This window comes from Bubalus bubalis, chromosome 17, assembly GCF_019923935.1.
Source record: "Bubalus bubalis isolate 160015118507 breed Murrah chromosome 17, NDDB_SH_1, whole genome shotgun sequence".
In the NCBI taxonomy this organism is placed as follows: Eukaryota; Metazoa; Chordata; class Mammalia; order Artiodactyla; family Bovidae; genus Bubalus; species Bubalus bubalis.
In genome coordinates this window covers 1,594,781-1,621,878 of record NC_059173.1, presented here as the reverse complement: position 1 = coordinate 1,621,878, position 27,098 = coordinate 1,594,781, and the positions used below count along the sequence as shown (strand labels likewise).

Genomic DNA, 27,098 nt, shown 5'->3' with positions numbered 1-27,098 from the left:
GAGGCCCGAGCATCAGAAGGGGCCGCCGCCAGAAGCCAGGCTGCTCAATGCCACCACGGCCCTCTGTAGAGGGGGCTGTACCGGCATGCCCGAATTACGCATGGGGAAGCAGGCTCAGAGAGGTGAGCCAGGTGCCCACGCTAGGAAGAAGTGGGACTGGAAGGCTGCCACCTCCTCCGATGCCCTTCTACAGAGAAAGTACTGACACTCCTGGGAAGGTCGGGGGTGAACAGAGGCGGTGCTGAGCAGGGGAGGCTCCCGGCGCCTCAGTAACAGCCTGAGGGCCACAGGGCTCACCCACGCTTCACCGCTCCAAGTGTCTCTGCCGGGGGTGGGGGCTTCACCGTGTCACCCACTCCACTATCAGAGAACCGCCAAGCGGGCGCTGGCTGTTGAATCTTCTGCTGGGAGTCATTTGGGTCACTTTTCTTCATGTATCACTGGGCAAGTCACATGACCATATGGATCCGCGGCCCCAGGCAGCTCTCGGAGACTAGGCGGGGTGGGCGGGAGGGGTGAGGACCCAAGCACAGTGGAGGGAAGTCTATTTCACTGGCAGGCGATCAGGGACGGGCGAAAGGCAAGCACCTGGATTTGGACATAGAGAACAGGCTGCGCGGGCTTGCCTGCTGGGGCTCGGGGGAGTCCCCGAGCTGGAGACGGGCGTGGAGGGAATCCGTGGTTAACAGAGCCCTCGGCACAGGTGGCCTGCTGGGGCAAGAGCAGGGACGGAAGGGGCCTGGAGCCCTCCTTTTACAGAGCATCTGCCCAGCTGGGCCATGGGACCTCCTGCCTGAGTATGCCTGTATGCCTGGTCCCACGGGCATGGGGGCCGATGTCCAGGCCAGCATGTGTGGGGTCCCCCTTAACCAAACCATACCTGCCAAGAGACCAAGGGCAGGACCTCTCCGGAGAGATCTGAGACTGGGCCCAACCAGCATGCCGCCTCAAGTGCCCGGCAGAGCTCCGCTCCCCAGCACAGCCCCGTGACCAGGGTCTCCTCAGAGCGGGAGTTGGGCAGCCTTTCTGCTCAGGGACGACAGGGCCTACAGGCTCAGCCCTGGCCCTGCCCTCTTCCTGCCCTCTCAGGGCTACGTTCATTCACTCCTTCATTCAGCGAGTATTTAGTCCATGTCTCTCATATGCCTGGCACCTACAAGGTGCGCCCCGAGCTGACCAGCAGTGGCAGAGAGAGACTTCCCCCCCAGGGCTCTGAGAGACGGCACCCCCAGAGGACCTGATGGGGTGGGCTTCCCTGAGGAGCTGATATTTTCAGCGCTGCACAGAGGTAGCCCGGTGGACGGAAGCTTTGCGGACTGCCTCTGGGTTCCGGGTGCCCCCAGCCCCTCCCCTGGGCACCTCCGGGCAATGGCACCCACTCTAAGAGCTGGGTGCAGGAAGACCCCTGGATGGCGACGCGCTGCGGCAAGCGCTGCCCACATGCAGCAATGACCACCGCTCTCCATCACTCACTCGCACACACATACACAGGCATGCGCGCAAGACTGCGGCCCTGGAGACTGCGGACACACAAGGACTCCGTAGAATGAACTGGGACTCCGCCTGCGCCCTCCTGGAGGGCCAGGGGTCATCTGTCCCGCTAACCGCTGTTCCCAGCACACAGACATCGCTGTGACCAAGTGAAAGGACTGACAAACCCGGAACCGGCCGACTTCCGGCCGCCCAGGGGAGAACGGCTCGGACAGGGCGCACAGGGCCAGAGGCGGTGACGTCACCGGCCGGGAGCGCGCCACCGCCCGGGGGCGGGACCGGCGGTGACGTCGCGGGAGGCGGGGCTACGTCGGGGCGGGGCGCCGGGCGGCGGTCACGTAGCTCAGGTTCCCCGGCTGCCTTAGCGCGCGCGTCGGTCGAGTCCTGCGTGCCGGTCCGCGCCGCCCCTCGCCATCATGCCGATGTTCGTGGTGAACACCAACGTGCCCCGCGCCTCCGTGCCGGACGGGCTCCTCTCCGAGCTCACGCAGCAGCTGGCGCAGGCCACGGGCAAGCCGGCCCAGGTCTGCGGGGAGGGCCGGGAGGGGAGCGCGGCTCAGGGATGGGGCTCCGGTTGGGGAGGGCAGGCGGCACCGGGATGGGGCTCCGGGCCGGGAGCGGCGGGGGCGCGCGAGCCGGCTGACCGCGGCCCCTCGTCCGCAGTACATCGCGGTGCACGTGGTCCCAGACCAGCTCATGACCTTCGGGGGCTCCAGCGAGCCCTGCGCGCTCTGCAGCCTGCACAGCATCGGCAAGATCGGCGGCGCGCAGAACCGCTCCTACAGCAAGCTGCTGTGCGGCCTGCTGACCGAGCGCCTGCGCATTAGCCCGGACAGGTGCGTGGGCGCCGGTGGGCGGGGGGCGCGCGGCCTCGGCGGCACCCGCAAGGCCGGCTCAGCCTCGCTTCCTCCCTCGCAGGATCTACATCAACTTCTGCGACATGAATGCGGCCAACGTGGGCTGGAACGGCTCCACCTTCGCCTGAGGGCCGGGCCTCGGGTTCCCAGGGCCCGCAGCCCTGGCGCGCACAGGTTTCCCGCCCGCCCCGCCCCCACCGACCCCACCTCCCTGGAAGGAGCAATAAACCGTGTGGAGACGCGGGCTGCCTCGGCTCTTCTTGGCTTTCGGAGGAATCGGTGCAGGGCGGGGCCGGTGAATGTGGAACCGAGGCCGGGACGGGTTATCCCCGGAGTCTGCAGCCTAGCCTTTCCACGCCTCAGTCCCCAGTAGAGGGCCCACACTTGGTTGGCATCCTGCCTGCACCCAGATCCAGGCATCCAACTCAGATCCGGAACCCTCCGTTCCCTCTCCCCACTCCGACCTCCCGCAGAGGCCCAGCCACCACGTGGGTCGGGGCTGGCTGAGGAACTGGGGGGAGGGGTCAGAATCCTAGAAGAGCCGAGGAGGGGCGGGGAGAAGAGAGAAACCTGGACTCCGTCGGGGTCACTGCCCCGATGCTCGCCTCAGTGTCCTGATTTGGGAAATCCCCCTGTTCTGGAACTTGGGAACCGTTTTCCTGTGGTGGTGGGGGAGGTGCCCGGAAGGTGGAGTTCTGATGATGCCGCCCAGTCCACCCCGGGCCCTGGGGCACAATAGTTTCCTGCGAGAACAAACTCGTGGTTTGGGTGCCATTCAAGTCTCAGGGTACAGCAGCTGTCAGAGCCTCCAGGTGGCTGTTAGCCCCTGTAGGATAGGAAGGTCTCAGCGCCGAGGGGACAGTCGGGAACACCAGTGTACCTGGGGTCTCCTGGCCTAGGTAGGATCCCTTCTCCAAGTGCAGGGGCTCACTCCCTTGTGGCCAGGCTAGTTGCCTTTGGGCCCCACCTGGCGGCAGCTCCTTCCAAATAAGAAAAGGTGCAGTCACTCAGTTGTGGGCACAGAGATGGCCTCCCCCTGCCTCATCAGCCCGGGTTCCGGGGCCTCCCCTATGGACTCGTGCTAGCCCTGAACCTCAGCCCCTAAGACAGACAAGAACACCCAGAGAGAGGTGACTTAAAATTCCACGGAATTGAAGTGAGTTTGGTTTTGGAAGCTGAGATACTGGGGGAAAGGGTTCTACTGCCTGGGCGGGCCTCTGGTGCTGGGAGTGAGGAGCAGGCCTGCCTTTGAGCCACAGTGACAAGGGCCCCTTTTTGAGTGTGGCCACCCCAGGCCCTTCTTGGGCGGCTGCCAGTGGCCCCGCCCATGTGGCTTCCCGCAGACAGGGGCAGGAAGCTCCAGGTACCTAGTCCAGGCCAGTAGTTGAGGACGGGTCAGAACAACCTGGTTCACTGGCACTTTCCACTGGGGCAGCCTGCCAGGGCCAGCTTGCTCCCCTGGACACACCTGAGGGCTGCTCTCCTTAAGTCCAGGCTGAAGCTGGGGAGGTGGGAAGCACTCCATCCCCCAGCCCCAAGTCTGCTTCCTGGCTACGGAGGGTTTAGCTTCCAGGACAGGGGACAGTCATGACCTTAGAAAGGAGGAGTCTGGAGGGTGTGGCCTATCTGGGGGGGGGTCGTTCTCCCCCCTACAGAGGTCTTCAAGCTCCCCTCGGTCTCGTTCTGTCACCAGTGAGGCGACGGGAGTCTCAGGGTCTCCAGGCTGGGGCGGGCGTGTTCTGGCCTGGCTCAGCGTCCCCCTCTTGGGTATGAACTCCCGCCAGCCTGGCCCAGCACCCGTGATAGGGAGAGTAGGGGTCTCATTCACAGCTGAGGACCTGGTTCTGGTCTCCGGGGCGTCGACTCAGGCTGCCTCCTCCCAGGGTCCCACCTCACGTCCCCGCCCCCCACTGCCCCAGCTAGGACTCTCACTGCGGCCCCACGGGAGCCATGTGGGGGGCTCTGGTTCTGGTCTCTGGGGCGTCCTGACTCGGGCTGCCTCCTCCCAGGGTTCCGCCCCCCCCCCCCCCCCCCCCGCAATGCCCCAGCTAGGGCTCTCACTGTGGCCCCACGGGAGCCATGGGGGGCTCTCCAGCCGCAAGCGTCTGAGGGCCCAGGCTGAGCGCCTGCTGTCTCAGGGAGGGTGGAGGGGCTTGGGAGAGCGGCGCGTGGCTTGCCGCCGGAGGCTCTGGTCAGCTGCGGTGTTGCACGGCAAAGGCTCCTTGGAATCCGAGGAGACACGGGGCACCTGTGGGTCAGGGCCCACATTCGTGGCCACGCCCACTGCACCCCAGGGTTCTCCAAAGCGAACCACTGTTCCTGCTGCGCCCCGCTCAGGCCATCCCGTCTCCCTCACCTCACTCCCCGCCTCACCCCGTGAGCTCCGAAGCACGGGCTCCAGTGCTTCTGGAGCCAGCAGCTGCCCTGCCCACGGGGGTGCCAGCACCCTTGGAACCGGCAGCAGAAACTCATTTCCAAGGAACACTTCACACACAGGTGGGCCAGATGGGGGTGGGGGCGCCGGCTGCCACCTGCTCTCCGCCATCGCCTCCAGTGCTACCGGGTCGTCTTCAGTGAAGACCCCCGGCCTCCAGGGGGACCGGCCGCCCTCAGCCCCAGTTTGCAGCCCGGTGCCTCCGTTCCTTGTGCACTGAATGCCCTCCCCTCCTCACCCCCGGGGAGCCCCGCACAGCGCCTTCTAGGACGCACTCCCTGAGGCCCTGACGCCAAGGAAGGCCCCTCTGCATCAGCCTTGGCCCTGAACACTGCTCCTCCTGGTCCTGTGTCCCCAGTAGCTTCTGGGCAGCTGCACCAAGCTCTGTGTTATTTGGGGCCAGCAGCCCGGAGGCCACTCGGGGCTTGTCCACTCTGGACAGCCTAGCAGCCTAGGTCCCTCCAGGCCTCCCTCGTCCCCTCCAGGCTTGTCCCACTGCCCTCTCCCCCAGCCTGAGACCCCTGCCTGAAGGCCTGCTTCCCCTGGGAGCCTGACCCAAGGGGCTCTGGAGGCAAGTGCTTGTGGCTCCCCTTCTGGGCCTCAGTTTTCCCCATCGATGAAATGAAGGGGTTCCCCAAACGTCTTTCCTCCATATTCCCTAACCGCAGACCCATCCCCGTCAGCCTCAGCAGCATGGGCACAGCGATCGCCGGGGATGCTGAAAGTGCCAGCGGGGTCTGCGCCTGCACTCAGGTCTTAATATTATCTGGGGGGCTCCGTGGACCCCAGAGCTCAGGACGATGCCAGCGTTTCTGGGCCAGTGAGCTCCTCCTTGACGCTTTGCCCCACTCCACACCAGGTGCTGGCCCCAGGGTGGGGCTTGGTGAGGCTCTCCTGCCACTCAGCCCTTTTTCCCAGTTGAGCCAAGCCAGCTTCCAGCCCTGCAGGCCTCACAGCAAGAATTACAGAATGAGCTGGAAAGGTGGGTGCATAGTAAGGCTCCATCAGCCGCTTCCCCCAGACTCACCCTCCTGGTTGAGTGAGTGCGTCTCCCTTTCTGTGTTTGAAGCCCACGTAAGAGGGAAAAAAAAGAGGCCAGTTTTCATAAGCTGGCTGTGTCCCCTCGCTCCTGGAGCCTTGGCTGCCATCAGGGGACAGCAGGGTACTCTTGCGGGTCCACCCCCAGACAGGGCTCCAAATCCCAAAGCTACAAATGGGAAGTCTCGTGAGTGCAACCCCATGACCGGATTTCTTGCCTAATTCTGCTCTCGTTTTAACAGGGGACATATGTCTGGGGCTCAAATTCAGAGTATTCCAAAGATCCCCCAAGAGAAAGCTCCCTGCGGCCACCCCCTCCACAGAAACCCGCAGAGGCATCTTTACACACACATAACACCCCTCCCCCAACTTTTGTCCCCAACAAGTGGTAGCCTATTCTAACGCTAGTTTGACTTTGCTTTTTTTTTTTAAGTCTAGCTCAGTTGCTTAAGCAGCCCCGGTCAGGACGGTTTGGCCTCGGTCCATCCCTCCGCCCTCAGCCCCATGCTGTTGGCGGCCAGGCGTGTGGAGGTGTATCTGGAGGATAGGTCCCTAGCAGGGTGAGTAGGTCAAAATCGGTGCAGTGACCAGAAGTCCCTCCTAGAGGGGGCGTCTGGAGCCCCACAGGAAAGTTTTTCTCTCCTTATGAGGTGGACGTGAATGGCCATTCCTGGTACCTTTTCGGGAAAGCAAGTCCACTCCTCCAGCCCATTTCCCCACTGAGTGGTTTGTTGTGTTCAAGCTCTTTGTGTATCAGAGAAGCTAACGCTTGGCTGGGAGTTGCAAATGCTTTCCCCAGCTTGGGCCCGGGCCTCGGCCGGCCAGAGCAGCACGGGGCTGAAGCCCTCTCGGGCCACAGTGATGTTGCCAGCAGTGGACAGCTGTCTCCCCAGAGCCCACAGCTATCAACTTAGCTTGTAAGTTAGGGCGTCTGGTGGCAGCCAGCCTCCCCCCCGCCCCCCGCTTCCCAAAGAGCTTCTTCCCACCACTGCTAGCCCAGCGGGGGGTGGCAGGGCGATGCCTGCCTCAACTGTTACTGTAACTCATGACCCTCAAAGGTGGTATGAAGTTCGCTGTGGCTTTGCTGGAAAGTAGACCTGGCTGGTCAAAAAGCACTGTGATGGGGACTTCCCTGGTGGTCCAGTGGTTAAGACTCTGCACTTCCAACACGGGGGCAGGGGGCAAGGGTCGGATCCCTAGAGGGCTGCCACCCACGAGAAAAGCGCGTGGACTCTGCCGGGGTCTGCCAGTGCTTCCCCAGGAGAAGCCCAGCTTCAGGGAGCGAGCCTCTCCTCCTTTGCTCTCTGATAATTTGGAGGATACTTTTCTTGATTCTAAAATAAGCCCATATTGTCCTTGTTCAGGCAGAAGTGGAAAGACCCTTTGGGTTTCAAGCCTATAAAGTTCTAGTGAGCCCCCAGTCTTCTGCTCCAGAAGTGGGTCTGAGGGGAAGGGGCAGGTACCAGCCCCCCTCCAGGGAGGCGCATGGCTTCAGAGAAGAACACGAGTGACCCTGCCTGCCAGCACCAGCGTTTGGGGCGGGGCTGCCCAGGTGGCCCTGCCCCCAGGAAGCAGCCGGGTCCAGCAGCAAAGAGCCCAGGCCTCTCCCCCACCAACAGCAAAGCACCACAAGAGCTGAGCGCTCAGGAGGGTTCTGGAAGGGAGTTTGCAAAAGCAGAACCTCCCATGAAGGGCTGATTCCTTGCTGAGTGGCTGGCTGCCAGTCAGAACGAAACGCAGCGCTGAAGCCGACAGGCGAGTACAGGCTCTACCGCCACCCTGCGTGAAGACAAGGGTGAGGGGCCTAGAGATCGTGGTGGGTAAAGGAGGACATGAGCAGCGGTCACAGCCCTTGTCCTGTTACGTCAACAACCCATATTTACCAGACAAGCAAAATAAAGAACGCTGAGGTATATAGTCAATGTTGGTGCAGAAACAGACACTTTCCAGAACGGGCTGTGACTTCACAGATACCACGCCGAACGTGGCTTCAAACACGCAGAAGAGGCGAGACGAGAGGTGGCAACGAGGGAGACAAGCAGCAATTGCCGAGCTCATCGCTCCCATCCGGGAAGGAAGCCGAGATGCGCTGAACTCCACAGAGAAAACGAAGACCCAGGGGGCCACCGAAGGGCCCCATAGTGTCTTCACTTCCCCCCAGCCTGCCCCACGATTCCACACAGCCCCAGGAGAAATTCCCACACGCTTGGGGTGGGATTTAATCACCAAATTCTAACGTTTAGGAGAATCCAAAGGGTCAGGAGGAGCCAAAACATTTTCAAGGCGGGGGACCTGCTTCGATGTCAAGATTTCTTATCAAGCGCCGTAAGTGAGGCGAAGTGAATCAGTGCAGGGCAGACACCTGCACACACCTGTGGCCCCGATGCAGGATCAGGCAGAGGGGAACAAAATCCGTGTGCGGGAAGCCCAGGTCAGCGAGCCGCCAGGGCCTCCGCACGCCAAAAAAAAAAAACAATAAAACAGTGAATTAAAGACACAAAGTTCACAGAAGAGCATATCACATGACTGCTTCAGTGAGGTGCAGAAAGCACAGATGACCAAGGAAAGCTGGAGACGTTGGATCTGATTAGTCAGATACCACGACGAGTCAAAAGACGTGCGGCGAGAGGTTCACATTCAGATATCAAAAACAACACAAAAAACTCTTTTATAAATTTGTGACAGACAAACCAACAAAAAATTAGCAAAGGACTTTATAAGCCTCTTCACAAACGGAATAGCCAGTGGCAACGATGTTCGGCTTAAAGATGAGGGAAAGGCAGTTAAGGCACCACAAGCTGCCACTCCGCTGCAGCTCCTCACCCAGGTGCCGACCCCATAGAAACCTGGAGACCACCCAACAGCCATCGAGAAGGGAATGGATAAATAAAGCACGGCACATTCCTGGCACCCAGCATGCACGGCCGGGCAGCGCCGTGGGCGAGCTGCAGGGACGCATGCCACTGTGGGCCCGGCCCTTTCGGGCGCTTACAGGTCCCAGCCAGCGAGCCGCAACCAGCTTGTTCAGAGCCCCGCCGAGGTGCTCGGACCCTGAGGAAGGCCAGGCCAGGCTTCCCCTCCCAGAGGACAGCGGGACGACCCGCTGCGGTGAGGCTGGCGGTGACCGCGGCGGAGCGGGGCTGTGGAGACCTTGTCTCTCACTCTTGTTACGAGCGTCTGCGTTGCACTTGTTCAAGTTCTACGCATTTTTCTGTGTGTATGTATGTGGTGTGTGTGGCCACCCCCCGCACATACACGGAAGGGAAGTCAGGGAAGGCCGGGAAGACCACCACATGCCGTGCGTGTGGCCCCCCCGGCCCCCACCCCTCGGAGGCCTTGCCTGACGAGGTCTGTCCCCCGGCTGCCTCCTCCCAAGCCTAGCTCTGGCCTCCCTGAGCGCCCAGCCGCTGCAGGCCTGCGGAGGTGGGGCGTGGTCCCTGTGGGGTGCGTCTATCCCACAGGACCCCCCCACCGCCCCCCTCCACCTGCCGGCGTGACCCTCTGGGCTCCGTGTGCTCAGCCCGCCTTGTGGCATGTGCTGGGACCCCCACACTATGGCTGAAGTCCCCCAGAATGGAATTGGAAGAAAGCAGTGGTCTACGCAGGCCCCTTGAGCCCACCGTCTTGCACACTGGCATCAAGCTTTGAGCGTACCCCAGTGGACCCCACACAGGAGCCCAGGTGAGGTCTGAGGCTGTGGGAATGGATGCCAGGGGCCTCGGGGACCGGGTGCGAGCCACACCTTGGCAGTGCCTGCGCTGACGCCCAGGCTGTGAGGTCTTTGATGGGGGGGAGGCTCCACGGCCCACGCGGCAGGGTCCTCGTGGGTGGGTGGGTTTGTGAGCCGTCAGAGACCTCGCTGGGGCTCCAGAGAGCTTCTGCCTTCTGGGTGGGGGTGGGGTTCTCCAGGGTCAGTTTACAAGGAGGTGCTGGGCCCCCGAGTTTGCCGTCAGAAGAGGGGCCATGGAGGGCCCGCCTACACCTTCTAGAACATTCCCAGGTGAGGTCTGGCCCCTGGACCTGGGAGCCCAGCTGGCCCGCCAGTGGGAGGTATGGGGTTGTGAACTCACAGCAACATCACCGGCAGAGAAGAGGGGCAGAGACAGAAAAACAATTCAGGAGGTCATTGCCCACCAGAGGCTGGCACAGCAAGCAGAGGGGCGCACGGGAGCCAGTGGGCGGGGGGACAGAGCGGTTTGAAAAGCCCGCCCCGGTCTCACGCTCAAAACAGGAGCAGCGGAAGAAGGAGAAAGAGAGGTGTCCTCAAAGGAACATGAGGACAGGCTGGGACAGTCAGAGACAGGCTGGGCAGAGACGCAAGGCAGCGAGCGGCCAGGCCCACAGAGCACCCGGGCCAGCGGTGCTCCCTGGGGTGGGGGAACCCAGGGCCGAGGCTGGGGACGCGGCTGGCCCCCCGGAGCTGGGCAGCGCAGCACGCTGGTGGACAGGGTCTCTGTGAGAGAGGCTGGGGAGGAGCCGGGCAAGCTAGGCAAGCTCCCCGACAGGAGACGGGCAAGCAGCTCTGAGAAGCTCTGGGCACACGGGATGGACTGGCAAGACTCGGGGAGGCCTGGCTGGAGGCCAGTGGGAGGGGCTGGCCTGGCTCTTGGGTGGAGCCCTGGGGCTGTCTCAGCGGCGGATGCTGTGACCACGCTGGCCTCAGCAGTGTGTCTTTCTCTTGCCTGGGAGAGCCCAGGGGACAACATCTAGAGAAATATGTCAGAAATGCTTAAATGTTTGGGCCAGGAAGCCACAAGAAAGGGCCAGGAGGAGGGAAGTCCCTGGAATCCAATAAGAGCGGCCGGCCTCTGTGCGGTGAGGAGCTGGCCGGGTGTGCCCGCTGGACGACAGCCCCCATGTGCCCTGCCCTCGGCGGGGGAATCCGCTCTGGGCGGGCGATGGACACTGGGCAGAGCTCAGTCAGGGGTGGCTGGAGGGAAATGGCAAGTACAAGATTCCGAACATCTTGGAAGGAGGAAGTTATCACAAATGAGCTCCAAAGGCTCGGCCGCCCACAGGGTAGGGTTATGAGCAGGCAGGAGTGGCTTGGATGGACTCAGAGGAGGCGGAAGGCAAAGAGGCTCCGGGCCTGGCCCTGTGCGTGCCCGCGGGGCTGAGCTCACCCTCTGCTGGGGCAGGACTCCCAGGGGTGGGGCTGGGCCAGCACACTCCTTCCTGCCCACTTTCTGTCCATTTCCACCCAGACCTTGAGCCAGCAGGAAGAGGGGTCCACACGGGGCTCAGCACAGCGGATTCTGAGGCCACGAGCAGCCCGCAGGCCGGCCGGTGCCAGGCGGGGCACACGCGACAGGCTGGGACCATGCCGAGGTGTGGAGACGGCCCGGGAGCCCTGCGGGTGGCTGCGCAGCACAGTCCCTGGACAAGGAGCACATGGCCACCAGGCTCCCTGGGAAAGGCTTTGGGCTTTAATCCCCCGACCTTCGATTTTCCATTTTTCTTTCTTTGAACTTTAACCTAAAAGGGCAAAGGAATTTAATTTTTTGATTTGCATTTCACCCTAGGAAATTCAGGACAGAGGGTCTGTTTCTAGGCTGACCCTTTAATGGGAGCATCTCTGTTGTTTCGTCTCCTTGCAGAACCTCTGAGCCAAATTTGGACTCTGAGGTTGCACCTAATTCAGGATGGGAAAGGGGAGGGAGAGAGTTCCGGGTCTGGGGTCCAAGGTGTCCTGAGAGTTCACTGATGTGGGTTCCGGCCCATTGTGAGGTGGCTGATGTGGGAGGCTCTATAAACCGCCCAAGGCCCCCATAGGGGGACGAGTAGATTTGGGGCCTGCCCCCACCCCTGGGAAACAGCTGAGGTGCCCGGTGGCCCCTGCCCTCCCATCACATCTGACCCGCCACTCTGCTCGGGGAGCAGCAGCTGTATCGTGGACCCATGAACTTGGGAGGACAAAGTGGGCAGCTTCCATCCGGCTCCCTCATGCTCTCTGGGGACCTGGCCCGCCCTGCCACGCAGGTGCCCATGGCCCTCCTTGCTCCCGTTGGGGGTGAAGCGGAGCAAACTGCCCGGCAGGTGAGGGTCTCTGGCCAGTGCCCCAGGCCACAGGCCGGCTGCTGACCGTCCTCCCGCTGCCTCGCTATGCCCCCCCACCCCCTGGCTTCCTCCTCCTCCTCCATGCTGTACTGCCCCTCTGACCACTGTTGCCCACTCAACCCGTCGTGACCCGTTTTCTCTGCTGGAGATGAACCCTAAACTATCACTTCAAGTCAGCTTGTTTGGTTTCTTAAAGGGGTCTCTCTGTGCACACCGACAGAGGCAGAGTGTGTTCAGGTCGCGGAGACGACAGGAAGCAGGGCAGGATCAGAGGGGCTAGAGCCAGGTACCAGGTGCAGGAAGACCATCCATGGGGGTGGGCAGCAAGCTGGCCCTGCGCACACCCCACTGGGGTCCACCAACCCCGCCCCGCAGCCCTCTGTGGAGTTGGCCCCTGCTCCTCACAGCCCGGCCAGGCCCCACAGCTGCCTGATCACCGCTGTGCCGACTGTCGGGCCCCAGCCTCTGCAGCCCCCGGGGCTATGCCACTACAGCAGACCCTCTGTTTTCCAGGCTTTTCCCACAGCCTGGGGTGCCGCCCCCCGCCCCCGAGCTCGGGCCAGGGCTCTGGTGGGCAGCACGGCTGCTGCTCCGCCTAAGGCAGGCTCAGCTTTGAGTAAAGGCCCGAGCGGCTTCCCCTCCCAGGCAAGACCCCCGGGGCCTGTGTCTGGGGCCCTCCAGGGCTCCTGTCCCCCTTAGCCAGAGGCTCCGCAGCGTGAGTGGCCTTTCCCAATTTCCCAAGCAATTTCCCCGGGACGCTACCTCGTGTTATCCTCACAACAACCCTGTGAGGGAGGGACTAGCGGCCTTACTTTCAAGGGGAAACTGAGGCCCAGAGAGGTAACGTAGGCGGCCTCCCCTGTGTCACGCAGCAAGTCAGCGAGAGGACTGGCGCCTCTTCTCACCCCCCGGCCCTCCCCCCACCCCCGCCCCAGCCAAGGCCCACTCGCCTTTCTTCCCAGTTTTCTTCTTCTACACTTCCCCTCCCGCATCCCTCCCGCATCCCTCCCGCATCCCCCCCGCAGTGGACAGAGAGGTGGGACCTGAACGGGTCCTCCCACCCTTCTGTGCTCAGGAAGCGGCCTGAGGCACAAGGATCAGCTTGACCAAGGCTGCGTGTGGACAGGGCGGGGAGGGCCCCCAGGAGAACTCTGCTCAGGGCCAAGGACCCTCCCCTTGTCCAGAGGAGGGCTTTGGGGGGGGCGCCCACAAACCCAGGAACTTCCCTGCTGTGTGTGCTGGAGGACGGCGGCGGGAGGTGGGGGCAGGAGAAGGAGCTGGTGCGACCCCACCAAACGAACGAGGCAAAATTAGAGTGAACTGGTGGCTTGGCAGTGCTCAAAGGTGCCCGCCCATCTTCCCTTGAATTCCACCCCTGCCAACAGCTGCCATCGCTCAGAGCCATTCCCTTCTGTTACACATCCCCCGTGGGAGTAGTCATGGGCATTTGGGGTGTGGCTACAGGGGAAGGTAAAGGTGGTGGATCACTAATGTATGGGTGGAGTGGAATATGTCCACGTGCTTAGAAGTCACTCCTGTGTCTGCTGCTTTGGTGCATAAATGGCTTCTGGGGACATGCTTACTGCCAAAGGAGAGGTGGGGGAATCCCCTGCTCCCTGCAGGAAACATAAAATCATGGTCAAAATGAAAGGTAAATCAAAGTCTGCAGTCAAAAAATATAGGGGGAAGAGGGAGTATTTGAAAGGAGAAGGTGTGTCTGGCAGTTAAGAAAAATGTCAGGGTATTTTGCCTGAGTTTGTGATGTCTGTGGTCCTCATTTTTAAAATTTGTAACTTCTCAATCTAGATAATTGCTGTATACACATATATGTATTTATGTAAAGATTGTTTATCATTTTGAGTGTGTTGACAACGACCCAGTTTTTCTGTTCAGCTTCCTTTTCCAACCAACTCTTCACTCAAGACTCAACGTTCCCCGATGCTCACAGGTGGGACTCTCACTGGCTCCCCGTGGGCTGTTCAGGGCTCTGTTCTCATGCTGGGGAGCCGGCTGCTCTTCAGGACTGAATACCCCCGCCTATGCACGTGAACTGTAATGTGACCTGAGAGCTTCCTCACCGCACGCTTACTGGTTTCTGCAGGAATCACCATCCCCACGCCAACACAGCAGGAAACTGAGGGCAAGGCCAACGTTAAGGCTGACGGGGGTGACAGGGTTGAGAAAGACAGCGTGACAGGCAGGGGGAGGTAGACAGCGGTGCTCTGTCCCAAGGCCATTCCAGTCGGTGACAAAATAACTGTTTCTAACAGATTCCTGGCCAGGGCCCCTCCCCAACCACAGCAGCCTCCTTCTGGAACCAGAAATGCCTTGGTTTCTATGGTTTCATTCACAGGCCAGCTTTGTCCTACTTAAGCAGGAAAGCCAAAATGTCTTGCCCAAGATCACTCAGCTAGTAAGTGACAGGTCCAGGATTTAAATCCACGTCTCTGGGCCCAGAGCAGGGCCAGGGGGAATGGGGGTACATGAGGGTCCACACATCAAGCTGACCTGGCCCGGCTAGCCAGTGGTGGCAGCGGGCTCCATCCCCTTCCTTCCCCCAGTGGCTCCACAAGCCACATGGACTGGCCCTTCAAGTAACCCATCCTTGCATTAGAGGGCCCACACCCTCTAAAAACACTTGCAGGGTCTCACTAGGTCTCTATATATAACCACCTCTGGAGACGGGAGAGCTGTAATTGTTTTACAGATGACAAGGCGGCCTCAGAAAACTTTGGGGAACTCAATCTGTGATGTTCCCTGGAGTCATCAGTGGTAATGTGTGTTCCCCTCTTTGCCCACAGGGGCCGTTCACCTCAGGTCACAGCAGGTTCTATCAGAAGACCACCAAAGTCCTCCCTGAGGGAAATGAGCTGGGACCTCAAGGTACCCAGGCAAAGGATGATCAAAGCATCAACAAGATGGTGGGTGGGTGGGGTCCCATGGGAAGTCTCTGTTAACAAGAATTACCGAAAGTCTTCTTGTCCAGAGCCCCTAGTCTTAACTTGGTCCACCTCACTCAGAAGCTGCAAAATGGGACTGGGTGTCAGGACATGTACTTCTCTTAAAACCAGTGCCTAGTTCTCACCAGAATGGATTTCATGGTGCTCTCTCCCCTTTCCTCCCATCGGCATCCCTTCCTTGTAATTCCTACTGGGCATCTTGTCCCTTCCTCTTTCCCCTCCTTAACCCAAAGATGAGTCTCTCACAGGCAGAGGGAAGTCAAGGTGGTTACATCTCTAGGCGCCAGAAAGGGCTGTGTGGTCAGACTTCCAACTACACATGCAAGCAATCCATGACGACCCTCCCTGCTCCACAACGGGGCTCTAGGCTCGGGTGTCCGACCTGCCCGCTCCCCTTTCCCTGACCATTCTTCCCTCCTCTATCGTGTGCGTAAATATATTCTTTTTCCAACACTGAGTAAGGGTTTGCTCGGTGATAGGCAGTCTCTAGCTGGGGCATGCTGACGCAGTGAAATCGGGTCTCCTACAGTCTGCTCAGTGATGTGACTCCACGAAACCTGCCTTGCCAGGAGGCCCGCCCCGCGGTTTCTTCCCTCTCTTCCGTTTCCCTGCACCTTCCGAGCCCGTCTCCCCTCCGCTTCCTCCCCTCGCTCTGGGACACCCTGCACAGCTCCCCTCACTCGACACGGCCTGAGACGCTGCACACCCTCCCTTCGCCCCGGACCCCTCTCTTCCGCTTCTACGCCCCGCTCCCGCTCCCGTGTGGTTTTTCCCGCCCTCTCCTTCCAGGCTCGGCCGCCGCCGGGCAGTAACCGAACCACCCGCCGCCCTCGAAAGCCCGCGCGCAGCGGCCGCTCTGGTCTCGGGACCCCAACTGTTCAGCGCGCGCCCAGCCGCACGTTGACAGGGCAACCCACCCACGTTCCCTTTCTCCCGGCAAGCTCCGCGCGCCAAGCAGCCCGCGAGACGGTGCGTCGGCCCATTCCCGTCAAGCTCGCGTGCGGGGCGGTGCTCTGCGGGGCGGGGCGAAGCTGGCAGCTCCCGGCGTACCGCGCGGCAGGGCGCGGCGGGGCTAAAGGCGACCCGGGACCAGGCGGTTCCGGAATACCTGCACTGGCCGCACCTGCCCGAGGGGCAGAGCGAGGTCTGATAAGATGCGGCTAAGGGGCGGCATGAGGCTCACGTCCAGGAGAAGGACTATCTGACGTCATTTTTGTTTCTGCAGTGACCTTTCTTGTTAATACGTTGTTCAGTCGCTAGGGCGTGGGCAGCTCTTTGCGACCCCACGGACTGGAGCACGCCAGGGCTCCCTGTCCATCACCAACTCCCGGAGTTTACTCAAACTCATGTCCATCAAGTCGGTGATGCCATCCAACCATCTCATCCTCTGTCGTCCCCTCTCCTCCCGCTTTCAATCTTTCCCAGCATCAGAGTCTTTTCAAATGAGTCGGCTCTTCTCATCAGGTGGCCAAAGTGTTGGAGCTTCAGCTTCAGCATCAGTCCTTCCAATGAATATTCAGGACTGATTTCCTTTAGGATGGACTGGTTTGATTTCTTGCAGTTCAAGGGACTCGAGTCTTCTCCAACACCACAGTTCAAAAGCATCAATTCTTCGGCGCTCAACTTTCTTTATAGTCCAACTCTCATATCCATACATAACTACTGGAAAAACCGTAGCTTTGACTAGACGGACCTTTGTTGGCAAAGTAATGTCTCTGCTTTATTATAGAGAATACGATATAAATACTTGTGCATCCCCCACGTGGGTCAGGCTTCAGTGAAGCTCTCAGGGCGCTTCCACCACAACCTCCACGCTCAGGAATCTGGTGTTTGTCATTTGATTCGTGTTTATAATTGAAGGAGGTTAGAACAGCCACCCCAAAACATGCTGCTCTGGCATGTTGACTGTTTTGAGTCAAATACTTGAAAAACAGCAAATGCAAGAAAAACACTGACTTTTCTTTTTCTTAAAACCAGGAGATGAAATTGCTATGTGAAAAAAGTTCACGTTTTTTGCCCAGTTTTCTATTCCATCTTTTTTTTTTTTTTTCCTTACCGATAAATTCTCAGGCCGGTTTTACTGGGGATTTACATTTTTAGGAGTAAACTTGGGGGCTTTTCTTGCATTTCCTCTCCTGTGGCCTCTTCCTGTCATTTGTGGAGATGGTGAAAGACAGGGTAGCCTGGCATGCCGCGGTCCATGTGGTCGCAAAGAGTCGGACACGACTGAGTGACTGAACAACTTCTTATTCCATGGCTGAATCCTAGCAGGGTCTCCAGAGGACGCGCTGCACGGTATTTAATCATCACAAAGCCTTCACCCTGTTTTATAGTCAAGGGCTCCTTACAACCAATAGTGAGTCCAAACACAAACGTTCAGGGAATGGCCCCTAAGCATCAGAAACAGCACAGATGAAAGCACACCACGCTTTGAAGTTTCTCAAGTTTCCCTTACATACATTTCTATTTTCTTCTTCTTTCTGGCTGCACCTTGGGCATATGGGATCTTAGTTCCCTGACCAGATACCAAACTTGTGTCCCCTGCAGGGGAAGTTCGGAGTCTTAGCCATTGGGCCAGCTAATGTGGGAAATGCCCACATTTCTATTTTCAGTGGAGTGACTTATTTTTTTATATGTGGTGTGGGGCGGGGCAGGGCGGGGTGGGGAGCGGGGAAGCTGTCTTCCAGGGCTCCCCACATGAGAAAGAAAGGAAGAAAAGGAGAAAGAGGAAATTCCTTCTGGTCCTGTGCTGTGTGCACAGGATAAGTCTCGTTGGCGGCAGGCTGAGTCTGGAAGTTGGTGAAGCCGCCAGACCACGGCAGGGAAAGGGATGGGGGCGGTCCAGTGGTAAAGACTTTGCCTTCCAATGCCTGCAGGTTCGACCCCTGGTCTGGGAGCCAAGATCCCACATGCCTCTGGGTCAAAAGACTAAAACCTAAGACACAAGCAATACTGTAACAAATTCAATAAAGACTTTAAAAATGGTCTGCATCAAAAAAAAACTTAAAAAAAAAGAAAATCCAGCAATCAGCCACTCACCAGGGCAGAGGCCAGGGGGTGCGGTGTCCTGGCTGGCGGCCCAGCCAGTCATGGGGTGAGTAGGCTTCAGAAGTATGGATCGGACCCAAGTGGAGAGCAGGCAGGAGGGAGGCACAGGGATGGATCTTGAGCTCTTTCTAGACCTGTACTTGCCCCCCTACCATGCCATCTACATTTTCACCAGGAAGAATGGCATCCCCTTCAAGCTGAGGCCTTTGGAGCTGGCACCACGGGGTTAGCAGAGCCAGGTGGGCTCCATGGAGGGGGCACCTGGGGGCCAGACCCTGCCCTGAGCCACCTCTGTGCTCTCTCTGCTCCCCTCTCCCCCAAGGGAGCACCTGAACCCCGAATTCCTGAAGGTGAACCCCATGGGGAAGGTGCCTGCCCTCAGGGATGGGGACTTCCTGCTGGCTAAGAGGTAAGGCACCCTGGGTCTGGGGCTCATCGTTGCTTGGAGGCAGACAAAAAGCTGGAAATCTTTCCAGCAGCCCCTTCCTCTTCTGAGCTACTCCAGCTCAGAGGGCACGGACCTGGACCAGAGGGCTGCCTTGGGGCTAAATCTGGAAGCTTCAGAGCAGAGGGCATGCCGGCCTTCCCCAGGCCTGCACAGCCTGCAGGCAGCCAGGGAAGACTGAGGCTCCAGGGGAGCCCCTCCCCAGATGTCCCAGCATGGCCTTTCAGAGTCACAGGGGCCGGGCGGCCCTGGGGCTGCACTGTGCTCTGAATGCCAGTCCCCTGTCCTGACTCTTTGCCTGCAGGCAGGTCCCGAACCTTGGGCCCCAGCTCCTCTTCTGTAAGACAGGGGAGTAAGGTAACCACCTCCCAGGGCTTGTCGGAGGATGGAGACTGAGCACCAGGTGCCTAGAGCCCAAGGGCACTCAGGAATGGGGGTCCGGTGGCTAAGACTCCCCACTTCCACTGTAGGGGGCTGGAGTTCGATCCCCTGGTCAAGTAACTAAGCTCCCCCAGGCTAGTCCCCCATGTGGTCAAAAAAAAAGAGAGTTGAGGTCCCCCTGAACCCCTCCCCCAGACCCTGAACACCAGGCATAACCGGCCCAGGAAAGGAATGGGGCGTGCGTGGCTGGTCTGCCTCACCTGCCTGAGAAGGGCCCCTGACCCAGAGAGCTGGGCTCTGAGGCGGAGAACAGGCTGGAGTCATGGCAGAGTGTGCTAAGCATCCTAAGTCACTTCAGTCTGGTCCCACTCTTTTTGACCCCATGGAGTATAACTCACCAGGCTCCTCTGTCCATGGGATTCTGCAGGCAAGAATTCTGGAGTGGGTTGCCATGCCCTCTTCCAGAGGATCTTCCCGACCCAGGGATTGAACTCGCGTCTCCTACACTTCAGGCAGATTCTTGACCGGCTGAGTCCGGGGGAAGCCGTCACGGCAGGGTGATCTCTGACACCCCCTGCCTGCAATGTGGCCATCCTTTTATACCTGAGCCGCAAATACCAGACGGAGGCACACCAGTACCCACCAGAACGGCAAGCCCACACCCGTGTGGGTGAGTGCCCGGCCTGGCAGCACACGGCTGCCCAGCAGCCTGCCGCCAACATCCACCTGTGCGAGGTCACTGCCATATCCTGCAGGCTTGCGCAGGAGCTATTTTTTTGGGCTCCAAAATCACTGTAGATGGTGACTGCAGCTGTGAAATTTTAAAAGATGCTTGCTCCTTGGAAGAAAAGTTATGAGCAACCTAGATAGCATATTAATAAGGAGAGACGTTACTTTGCCAACAAAGGTCTGTCTAGTCAAAGCTATGGTTTTTCCAGTAGTCATGTGTATGGATTTGAGAGTTGAACTATACAGAAAGCTGAGCGCCAAAGAATTGATGCTTTTGAACTGTGGGGTTGGAGAAGACTCTTGAGAGTCCCTTGGACAGCAAGGAGATCCAACCAGTCCATCCCAAAGGCAATCAGTCCTGAATATTCATTGGAAGGACTGATGCTGAAGCTGAAACTCCAATTCTTTGGCCACCTGATGCAAAGAACTGACTCATTGGAAAAGACCCTGATGCTGGGAAAGATCGAAGGCGGGAGGAGAAGCAGATGACAGAGGATGAGATGGTTGGATGTCATCAGCAACTCAATGGACATGAGTTTGAGTAAACTCCGGGAGTTGGTGATGAACAGGGAAGCCTGGTGTGCTGCAGTCCATGGGGTAGCAAAGAGTCAGGTACAACTGAGAGACTGAACTGAACTGAGGACCCCCAGGGGGGTCCTGTCTTCTTCCCCAGGCAGACATCACTAATTTATGACATTTCATTATGTCCTTGTCACCCGGAGCAGCAACGTCACTATTATATGTCCTTTGGACCTTATCTTGGTGTATTATTCTTCTGTCTTATTGGCAGTTTAGACAGCTCCATAGTGTGGGTTAAACCCTCTTCGCTGTCACCAGTCTCGGAAATGCCAGTGCATTCATTTAAGAGTACTGCCAGCATCTTTGTGGCCTTGCAGTATCCAACTTGCCAGAGATGGAGTGAATGCATAGCTTTTTTCAGAGCCTGAATGAAACCTTGGAATCCTTCTGAACACAAAGCCCCAGAGGGCCTCACTGATAAGTGGCTGCCGAGGGAGGGGTGGAAAAGAGCTGGGAGGCTTCCAGGGCCCTGAGATAAGCCGCCTCCTCTCTTCCTGGCACAGTGTCTCCTGCCCCACTTCTCCTGGCGGCCCATGGAGATGCCACGCAGGTAGAGCAGCTGCTGGGGAAGCTGACGCCCGCTCTGGGGCACCTCGATCAGGAGCTCCTGGCAGCCAGGTCTTTCCTGGCCTCTGGGCAGGTCTCCTGGAGGATCTGATGGCATTCACAGAGCTGATGCAGGTGAGGTTCTCCTGCCCACTTGCCCCCGGGGGTGCTCTGGGTGCGGGCTGAGCCCAAGCCCCAGCTGCCCTGTTTCCCTAGCCCTCTGCCGTCGGCTGCAACCTCTTCCGAGACTGGCCCAAGCTTGCCACATGGCAGGCCCATGTGGAGGCTGCCCTGGGCCCTGAGCTCGTCCAGAAGGCCCACAGGCATGTGCTTCAGTCTCAGGACCCCCAGGAGGCCCAGTGGGACCCTCAGATGGCCCAGAAGCTGGCGCAGCTGGTGAAGGAGCAGCTCCACTGAGGGCCAGCCGCGCCCCTGCGGTTTGGGGGCTGCAGTAAGAGTGCTGTGTGCCCATCACTCGTCTCCAGCCTTGCTCTGCTCTAGTCAATGGGCTCTTCTGGTTTCTAAACCGTCTGGGAATCTCCTCAAGTCGAGCAGCTCAGAGACAGCAGCACTCAGGCCCCCCGCATGACCCTCCTCTGCCTCCGGGTGCCGAGTCCAGGTGCTTGGCTCTCGGGCGCAGCTGGTCCCAACCCCGGCTGGAAGCTTCTGAGCTCCTCTGTGACCCCTTGAGTCCCCGGTGGTGTCACCCAGTGCCCTGACAACCCCCCAGGTTCCGGTTTCTTTCTCTGCACCCATTTCTAGCCACAGTTCAGGCTAGACGCGCCCCCCCCTCCCCCATCCCCACTGCTTCTGGAACCTATAACGCCCCTTTGGTCACTTTCTGCCATAAAGGCTTGGCCCCAGGAGTTCCTACACGGAAGCCCCTCTCGGATACGGGCCAGGGGCACACACATGCGTGCCCCCAGGGAGGGGAAGGGAAAATTCACAATTCACAGCACCCCTGCCACCCCATGTGGTGGCTGTGGGTCTGCTCCCGAGTGTCCTCACAATCCTTCCCGCTGTGAGTGTTCCAGGCTTCTGGGCCTCATGGCAACACCAAGAGAACAATAAGTTCCAGAATGCGGGGCGCCGGGCCTGGGTGGGTGGGCACAGGGCTAGGGCACAGGCTGCGGTGGGCTGCGTGCGGCTGGGCGTCTGCCAGCCGCGGTGGGGCCCAGCATGGGCCTGGAGCTCTACCTGGACCTGCTGTCCGCGTCCTGCCGCGCCGTCTACATCTTCGCCAGGAAGAACAGCATCCCCTTCGACTTCCAGTTTGTGGATCTGCTGAAAGGTGGGCACCTGCGGCTGCCCAGATGGGCTGGGTGCTAGGGGCGGCAGGACGCTAGGTTGGGGTTCACAGAAGTGGAGGCAGAGGAGACCCGCCCTGCCACGCGCCCAGGCCAAGCCACGACCCGCCTCGCCCCCACACCAAGCCGCGTCCGGCCCCACGCAAGCCCCGCCACGCCACGCCCCCACCCCACACCAAGCCCCGCCCCACCCCACGCCAAGCCACGCCCCACCCCGCCCCCAGGCCATACCCCACCCAAGTGCACAAAGGGAAGAAAAGCTTCCTGGTGGGGGCAGTTGTCCACTCTGTGTCTGCCCGGCCCGCCTTTGCCATTCCCCGCAGATTCTTCCTCACTGTGATGAACGGAGGCCGGGGGTGGGGGGGGGGGCACAGTGGGAACAAGAGGGGTCCCCGGGCTCTCACCCAGCGCACCCGCCTTCTCCACTGCCGTGCAACTGCCGATCAGGGCGGCCGAGGTCACAGGAGCACATGTACTTATTCTTCATTCACCTCCATCCGTACCTGCTCCCCAGCCCCCCACCCCCCACCCCACCCCACCCCAACCGCCTCCAAGTGTTCAGACCTGCCCAAGGTGACTCCCCGGGACCCGGGTGAGGGTCATGGCCCCAGTCTCCATCACCGCCCCGACCACAGAGGGGGGCTCCAGAATCTCCACTTGCAGAGCCTGGAGGGGGGCAGGAGGCCTGGGACTGGGATCCAGGTCCCCAGGGTTTCTGTTGATTCACAGGCTGTGGCTTTGGGCCCAGACAGAGTTGGGGGTGAGGGCTGGAGGCCTCCAGCTTCCTGGAGCCAAAGCGTCGCCCTGGCCTCAGGGCCTGGGAGGGCAGCAGCATAACAGGGACCCTGGCCTGGTCCCTGTTACGGGCTCCCTGATGTGCCTCCTCACGTGGGGAGGGGCAGCGTGCTTCTCCTCTGGGGTGCAGCGTCCCCTTCTTGGGAAGATGCAGCAAGAGGCATTGTTTCTGTCCCGGGGAGGCCCGGGTCTCTCGTCCCTGGGGTCTCAGCAGCCTCAGAGCTTCCTGCCCCTCTCAGGTCACCACCACAGCAAGGAGTACGTCGAGATCAACCCCCTGAGGAAGCTGCCCAGCCTCAGAGACGGGAAGTTCATCTTGTCTGAAAGGTAACTGTCTTCCCAGCGCTTGCACCCCAAGTCTCTGCTCCTCCTGGGGGAGTTTCCCACCTGGCCCGGCCCAGCTGCACTGCTGATCGCTGGCTTTCTTTTACGATGGAAAAGTTCACACACACCAAAGTAGAATAAGCGCCAGAGAACCAGGGGTGTAAGGAGCCCAGTACCCACCCCCAGCTCCGTCGGTGGTCCACTCGGGCTCATTGTGCATCGCCTGTACTCCGCTCAGTTCCTCTGCCTCCTGGCCACCCCATCCTTCACCTGCAAATGTTTAGGAATGACCTCCTAAGGGATTTCCCCACGTGTTCTGCCCTGTCTGAGGCCACCCACCAACACCCCCTTCCCTGCAGGGCCCTCGCCACTGGGGGTGGGCTTGACTGCCTTTCCCGCCGCCGCTAGGCTCAACCCCCTCCAGGAGGGGCGCCGGGTGGTCAGCGAGCAAGGGTGGGCCGGCCTGGGGAGCGCCCTGACCGTCCTCTCCGCAGCGTGGCCATCCTTTTCTACCTGTGCCGCAAGTACAGCGCCCCCTCGCACTGGTACCCGCCAGACCTGCACATGCGTGCCCGCGTGGACGAGTTCATGGCCTGGCAGCACACGGCCATTCAGCTGCCCATGAACAAGATACTCTGGATGAAGGTGAGGGGCCCACCGCTGGGGCTCCGGCCAGCGTCCGCCCCGCTCGGAGCCTCATTTCTGCAGCTCCCTCTCCTGCCCGCCTTACAGAGCCGTGGGGGTTATGACACGGACCGCTGGGCAGGAAAGAGCCTTATAGGGACGAGGGGAAGGGCACCCGGGAGGGGCTGGTGTCACTCAAGCCAGGATAGGATTCAAGACATTTCGTTCTGAACTGGAGGGATCAGAGCTGGGAATTCCCCTGCGTCCAGTGGGTAGGACTCGGCGCTGTCACTGCTGGGGCCCAGGTTCAGACGGTGGTCAGGGACCTAAGATCCTGCAAGCCTCGAGCTGTGCAGTGGGAGAAAAGAAAAAAAAAAACGTGAAAGGGCCCATAAAGAGCGTCATATTTGAAGATGGCAAATCAACAGTACATGCGCCCACACTTCTTATGCCACACCTGTGGCAGACATCGCCAATCAATCACGGGATTCTTTCCTGCTGGGACCTCAAGTCCTTCTTTTTTTTAAAAAAAAAAGTCTTTTATTAATCAATCTTTTGGAGCTGTACTGGGTCTTAGCTGGAGCACGCAGCATCTTCGATCTTTGCGGCAGCGTGGGAATCTTTAGTCATGGCCCGTGAACTCTTAGTTGCAGCGTGTGGGATCTAGTTCCCTGACCCAAGATCGAACCTGGGCCCTCTCTTCATTGGGAGCTCAGCGTCTTAGCCGCTGGACCACCAGGGAAGTCCCTCACATCCTTCTGAACAAGGGCCCCAGGCGCCTTCTACCCACTGGAACTGCCAACGGAGGCGATACCACTTGACATCCTTGGTACTGCCCACCACCTGTCTTAGCAGGCAAGGGTCAGACGGGGCCTCCAGAGGCCTGGAGAGTCAGAGGGGGCCGCCTCTCCCTCCCCTCCCCCACCCCGGGCAGCTGCTGATCCCGATGATCACGGGAGATGAGGTCCCAGCTGAGAAGACAGAGCAGATGCTGGCGGAGGTGAAGAACAACCTGAAGCTCTTCGAGGAGAAGTTTCTGCAGGACAAGATGTTCATCACTGGGGACAACATCTCCCTGGCCGACCTGGTAGCCCTGGTGGAGATGATGCAGGTTTCCAGCGGGGGCAGGCGGACGGGGCAGACGAGGGACTCCCTTGAGAGCGTAACTTGCAGAGAGGCTGGGGAAGTTGGAGCCATGCCTGGGTGCCTGGCCTTGACCCGGCGGGAACCACGGGAAGCCCAGGTTGGGAACCAGGGAGGATCATGGTCGTTAGTGCTTCAGGAAGAGTCCTCCGTGGGGACAGGAGCTGGAGGGTGAGTCTGCTCAGTCAGCCGGGATTCCAGGGGCCTCCTCCTTCCAAAGGACCCTCCAGGAAGAATCCAGAAGCTTCCAAAGTGTCCTTCTGACCAAAGTGCCCCTCTTTTCCAGAGCTCCAGTCAGGGCAGTTGGACAGGGCCGCTCCCTGGCTTTGGGTCTAAGGGTCCATCTGCTCTGCATGGGGGGACACTTCTGGGTGGGGGACATTCATGCAGCTTCTGCGTGCAGGGGAGGGTGGCCACTTCTGACCGAGCTGCTGTGTAGGATGGAGTTGAGATCCTGGCCAGTATGCAAAGTGGCCACTTTGGTCCTTGGTCAGTCTGCAGGATGGACCAGCACAGGGAGAAAAACAAAGTCCCAGTCTTTCTGTCCCAGGTGGCGCAGTCCCCTGAGCCTCACCCCCACACCCACCCCAGACATCTTGGGTTCGTGTTTCTTAGGCTGTTGGCTGGGTGTCTCATCGCAGTTCCTGTGCTTGATCACAGAGGGAGGTTCAACACAGGGAGAAATAACTGAATTCCTGCCACCTCCGTCTGGGGGCAGGGGGTTTCCATGGAAGAAGGCAAGACCCCTGGGAGGTTTCACACTGGAGAAGTGGGAACCCCTGGGTCACGGGCCCCTCTGAGAGGGACTCAGGAGCCGTGGAGCAAGACCAGCGACAAGAGAGCCACTCGGGGTCCTCCACCCCCACCTCCATCTGTTACATGACCTGTGAGCCCCGGCCAGGCCTCGGGGGTCAGCAAGCCCACTGGCCACAGGGGCGAGTGGGGAGAGTCTTGTGGCTGTAGGCGGGGCCCAGGTGGGGCTGGTCCCCAGGCTGACCATGCTTCTCCGTCTGTCCACAGCCCATGGCCGGCAACCATAACGTCTTCCTCAACAGTGCCAAGCTGGCCGAGTGGCGCATGAGGGTGGAGCTGGCCATCGGCTCCACTCTCTTCTGCGAGGCCCACGACCGGCTGGTGAAGTTGGCGGAATGGGACTGCTCCACGCTGGACCCGATGGTCAAGGAGAGGATCTGCGATTTGCTGCAGAAGTTCAAGTAGAGGCAGCCCACCCCGCAGACCTAGCCGGCTCAGCCCCCGGAACCCCTTTCCTTAAGGGAGACGCTGAAATGCACTGCTTCTTTGCCTAATAAAGAACTGAAACAACTCCCGTGGCTCCCGAGCCTGAGATGCGCCTGGGGCTGGGTGGCAGTCGTGAGTCCCCCCAGCTTCCAAAAAGAACTGGAAAATTAAAGGTTACACGTGAGTAAGCTGTCAGTGTGACAGCTGATGACTTTAGTGCTCCACTTTCGAGAATTACGAGATCGGAGATCCTGCAGGAAATGGAGGTTTGAACCACATTCTAACATTATAGGGGAACTTCCCTGGTGGCCCAGTGGCTAAGACTCCATGCTCCCGATTCAGGGAACCCAGGTTCAACCCCTGGTCAGGGAATTAGATCCCATGTGCCACAAGTAAGAGTTTGCTTGCCCAAACTAAAGCCCACACGCCACGGTGAAGACTGGACATCCCACTTGCCGCAACCAGGCAATAAATGTTTATTTTGCTGCAGCCAAATAAATAAGATAGATAGCTTTTAAAAAATAAACCCATCGGCCTGCCGGCCACACACAGCACAGCACCCACAACATAAAATACATGATCTTCTAAACAGCACATGCAGTATTGTCCAGGAGAGACCCTGGGTGAGGTCATAAAATAAATCCCAGGAAATTTAAACTGATTGAAATCACATGATGTGTGTTTTCTGAACACAGTGGAATGCAATGAGAAATCAATAACAGAAGGAAAGCTAGGAAATGAAATATTTTTAAAAATGCATTTAAACAACCAATAAATCAAAGAAGAAATCACAAGGGAGAGTAGAACGTACCTTAAAAAATTTAAAACACGACAGACCCAAACTTACGGGAGGCAGCAGAAACAGGGCTAAGAGGCCATTTTATAGCTGTGAACACATACAGATCTCACCCACTCCAGTACTCTTGCCTGGAAAATCCCATGCATGGAGGAGCCTGGTGGGCTGCAGTCCATGGGGTCTCGAAGAGTGGGACACGACTGAGCGACTTCACTTTCACTTTTCACTTTCATGCATTGGAGAAGGAAATGGCAACCCACTCCAGAGCTCTTGCCTGGAAAATCCCATGGACGGAGGGGCCTGGT

At 59.3% G+C, this 27,098-nt stretch overlaps 2 protein-coding genes across 7 annotated transcripts; both read left to right on the top strand.

The window, feature by feature from the left end:
- Positions 1 to 1,803: 1,803 nt before the first annotated feature.
- On the top strand, positions 1,804 to 2,592 carry MIF (macrophage migration inhibitory factor). Its single transcript, XM_006048115.3, has 3 exons — positions 1,804 to 2,015; positions 2,155 to 2,327; positions 2,410 to 2,592. Exons 1-3 carry the CDS (start codon positions 1,908 to 1,910, stop codon positions 2,474 to 2,476), a joined length of 348 nt encoding a protein of 115 aa, XP_006048177.1. The 5' UTR covers positions 1,804 to 1,907; the 3' UTR covers positions 2,477 to 2,592.
- A 14,667-nt stretch (positions 2,593 to 17,259) lies between these two features.
- Positions 17,260 to 26,082, top strand: LOC102403194 (glutathione S-transferase theta-4). 6 transcript variants are annotated; one of them, XM_044929872.1, is made up of 7 exons: positions 17,260 to 18,294; positions 20,523 to 20,700; positions 20,902 to 21,856; positions 22,907 to 22,994; positions 23,486 to 23,636; positions 24,550 to 24,929; positions 25,779 to 25,977. In XM_044929872.1, exons 3-7 carry the CDS (start codon positions 21,745 to 21,747, stop codon positions 25,837 to 25,839), a joined length of 792 nt encoding a protein of 263 aa, XP_044785807.1. In that variant the 5' UTR covers positions 17,260 to 18,294; positions 20,523 to 20,700; positions 20,902 to 21,744; the 3' UTR covers positions 25,840 to 25,977. The 6 variants fall into 6 exon arrangements, with proteins under 6 accessions (XP_044785807.1, XP_044785808.1, XP_044785804.1 ...); XM_044929873.1 differs by having other exon boundaries at positions 20,782 to 21,856; positions 23,522 to 23,636; XM_044929869.1 differs by having other exon boundaries at positions 20,782 to 21,856.
- Positions 26,083 to 27,098: the final 1,016 nt, after the last annotated feature.

Coding starts and splice junctions, on each gene's coding strand:
- LOC102403194 (XM_044929872.1), top strand. CDS start 21,745: ATGGGCCTGGAGCTCTACCTGGACCTGCTGTCCGCGTCCTGCCGCGCC. Junction 22,995..23,485: donor AAGTTCATCTTGTCTGAAAG/GTAACTGTCTTC, acceptor TCCTCTCCGCAG/CGTGGCCATCCTTTTCTACC. Junction 23,637..24,549: donor ACAAGATACTCTGGATGAAG/GTGAGGGGCCCA, acceptor CACCCCGGGCAG/CTGCTGATCCCGATGATCAC.
- MIF (XM_006048115.3), top strand. CDS start 1,908: ATGCCGATGTTCGTGGTGAACACCAACGTGCCCCGCGCCTCCGTGCCG. Junction 2,016..2,154: donor CCACGGGCAAGCCGGCCCAG/GTCTGCGGGGAG, acceptor CCTCGTCCGCAG/TACATCGCGGTGCACGTGGT. Junction 2,328..2,409: donor CTGCGCATTAGCCCGGACAG/GTGCGTGGGCGC, acceptor CCTCCCTCGCAG/GATCTACATCAACTTCTGCG.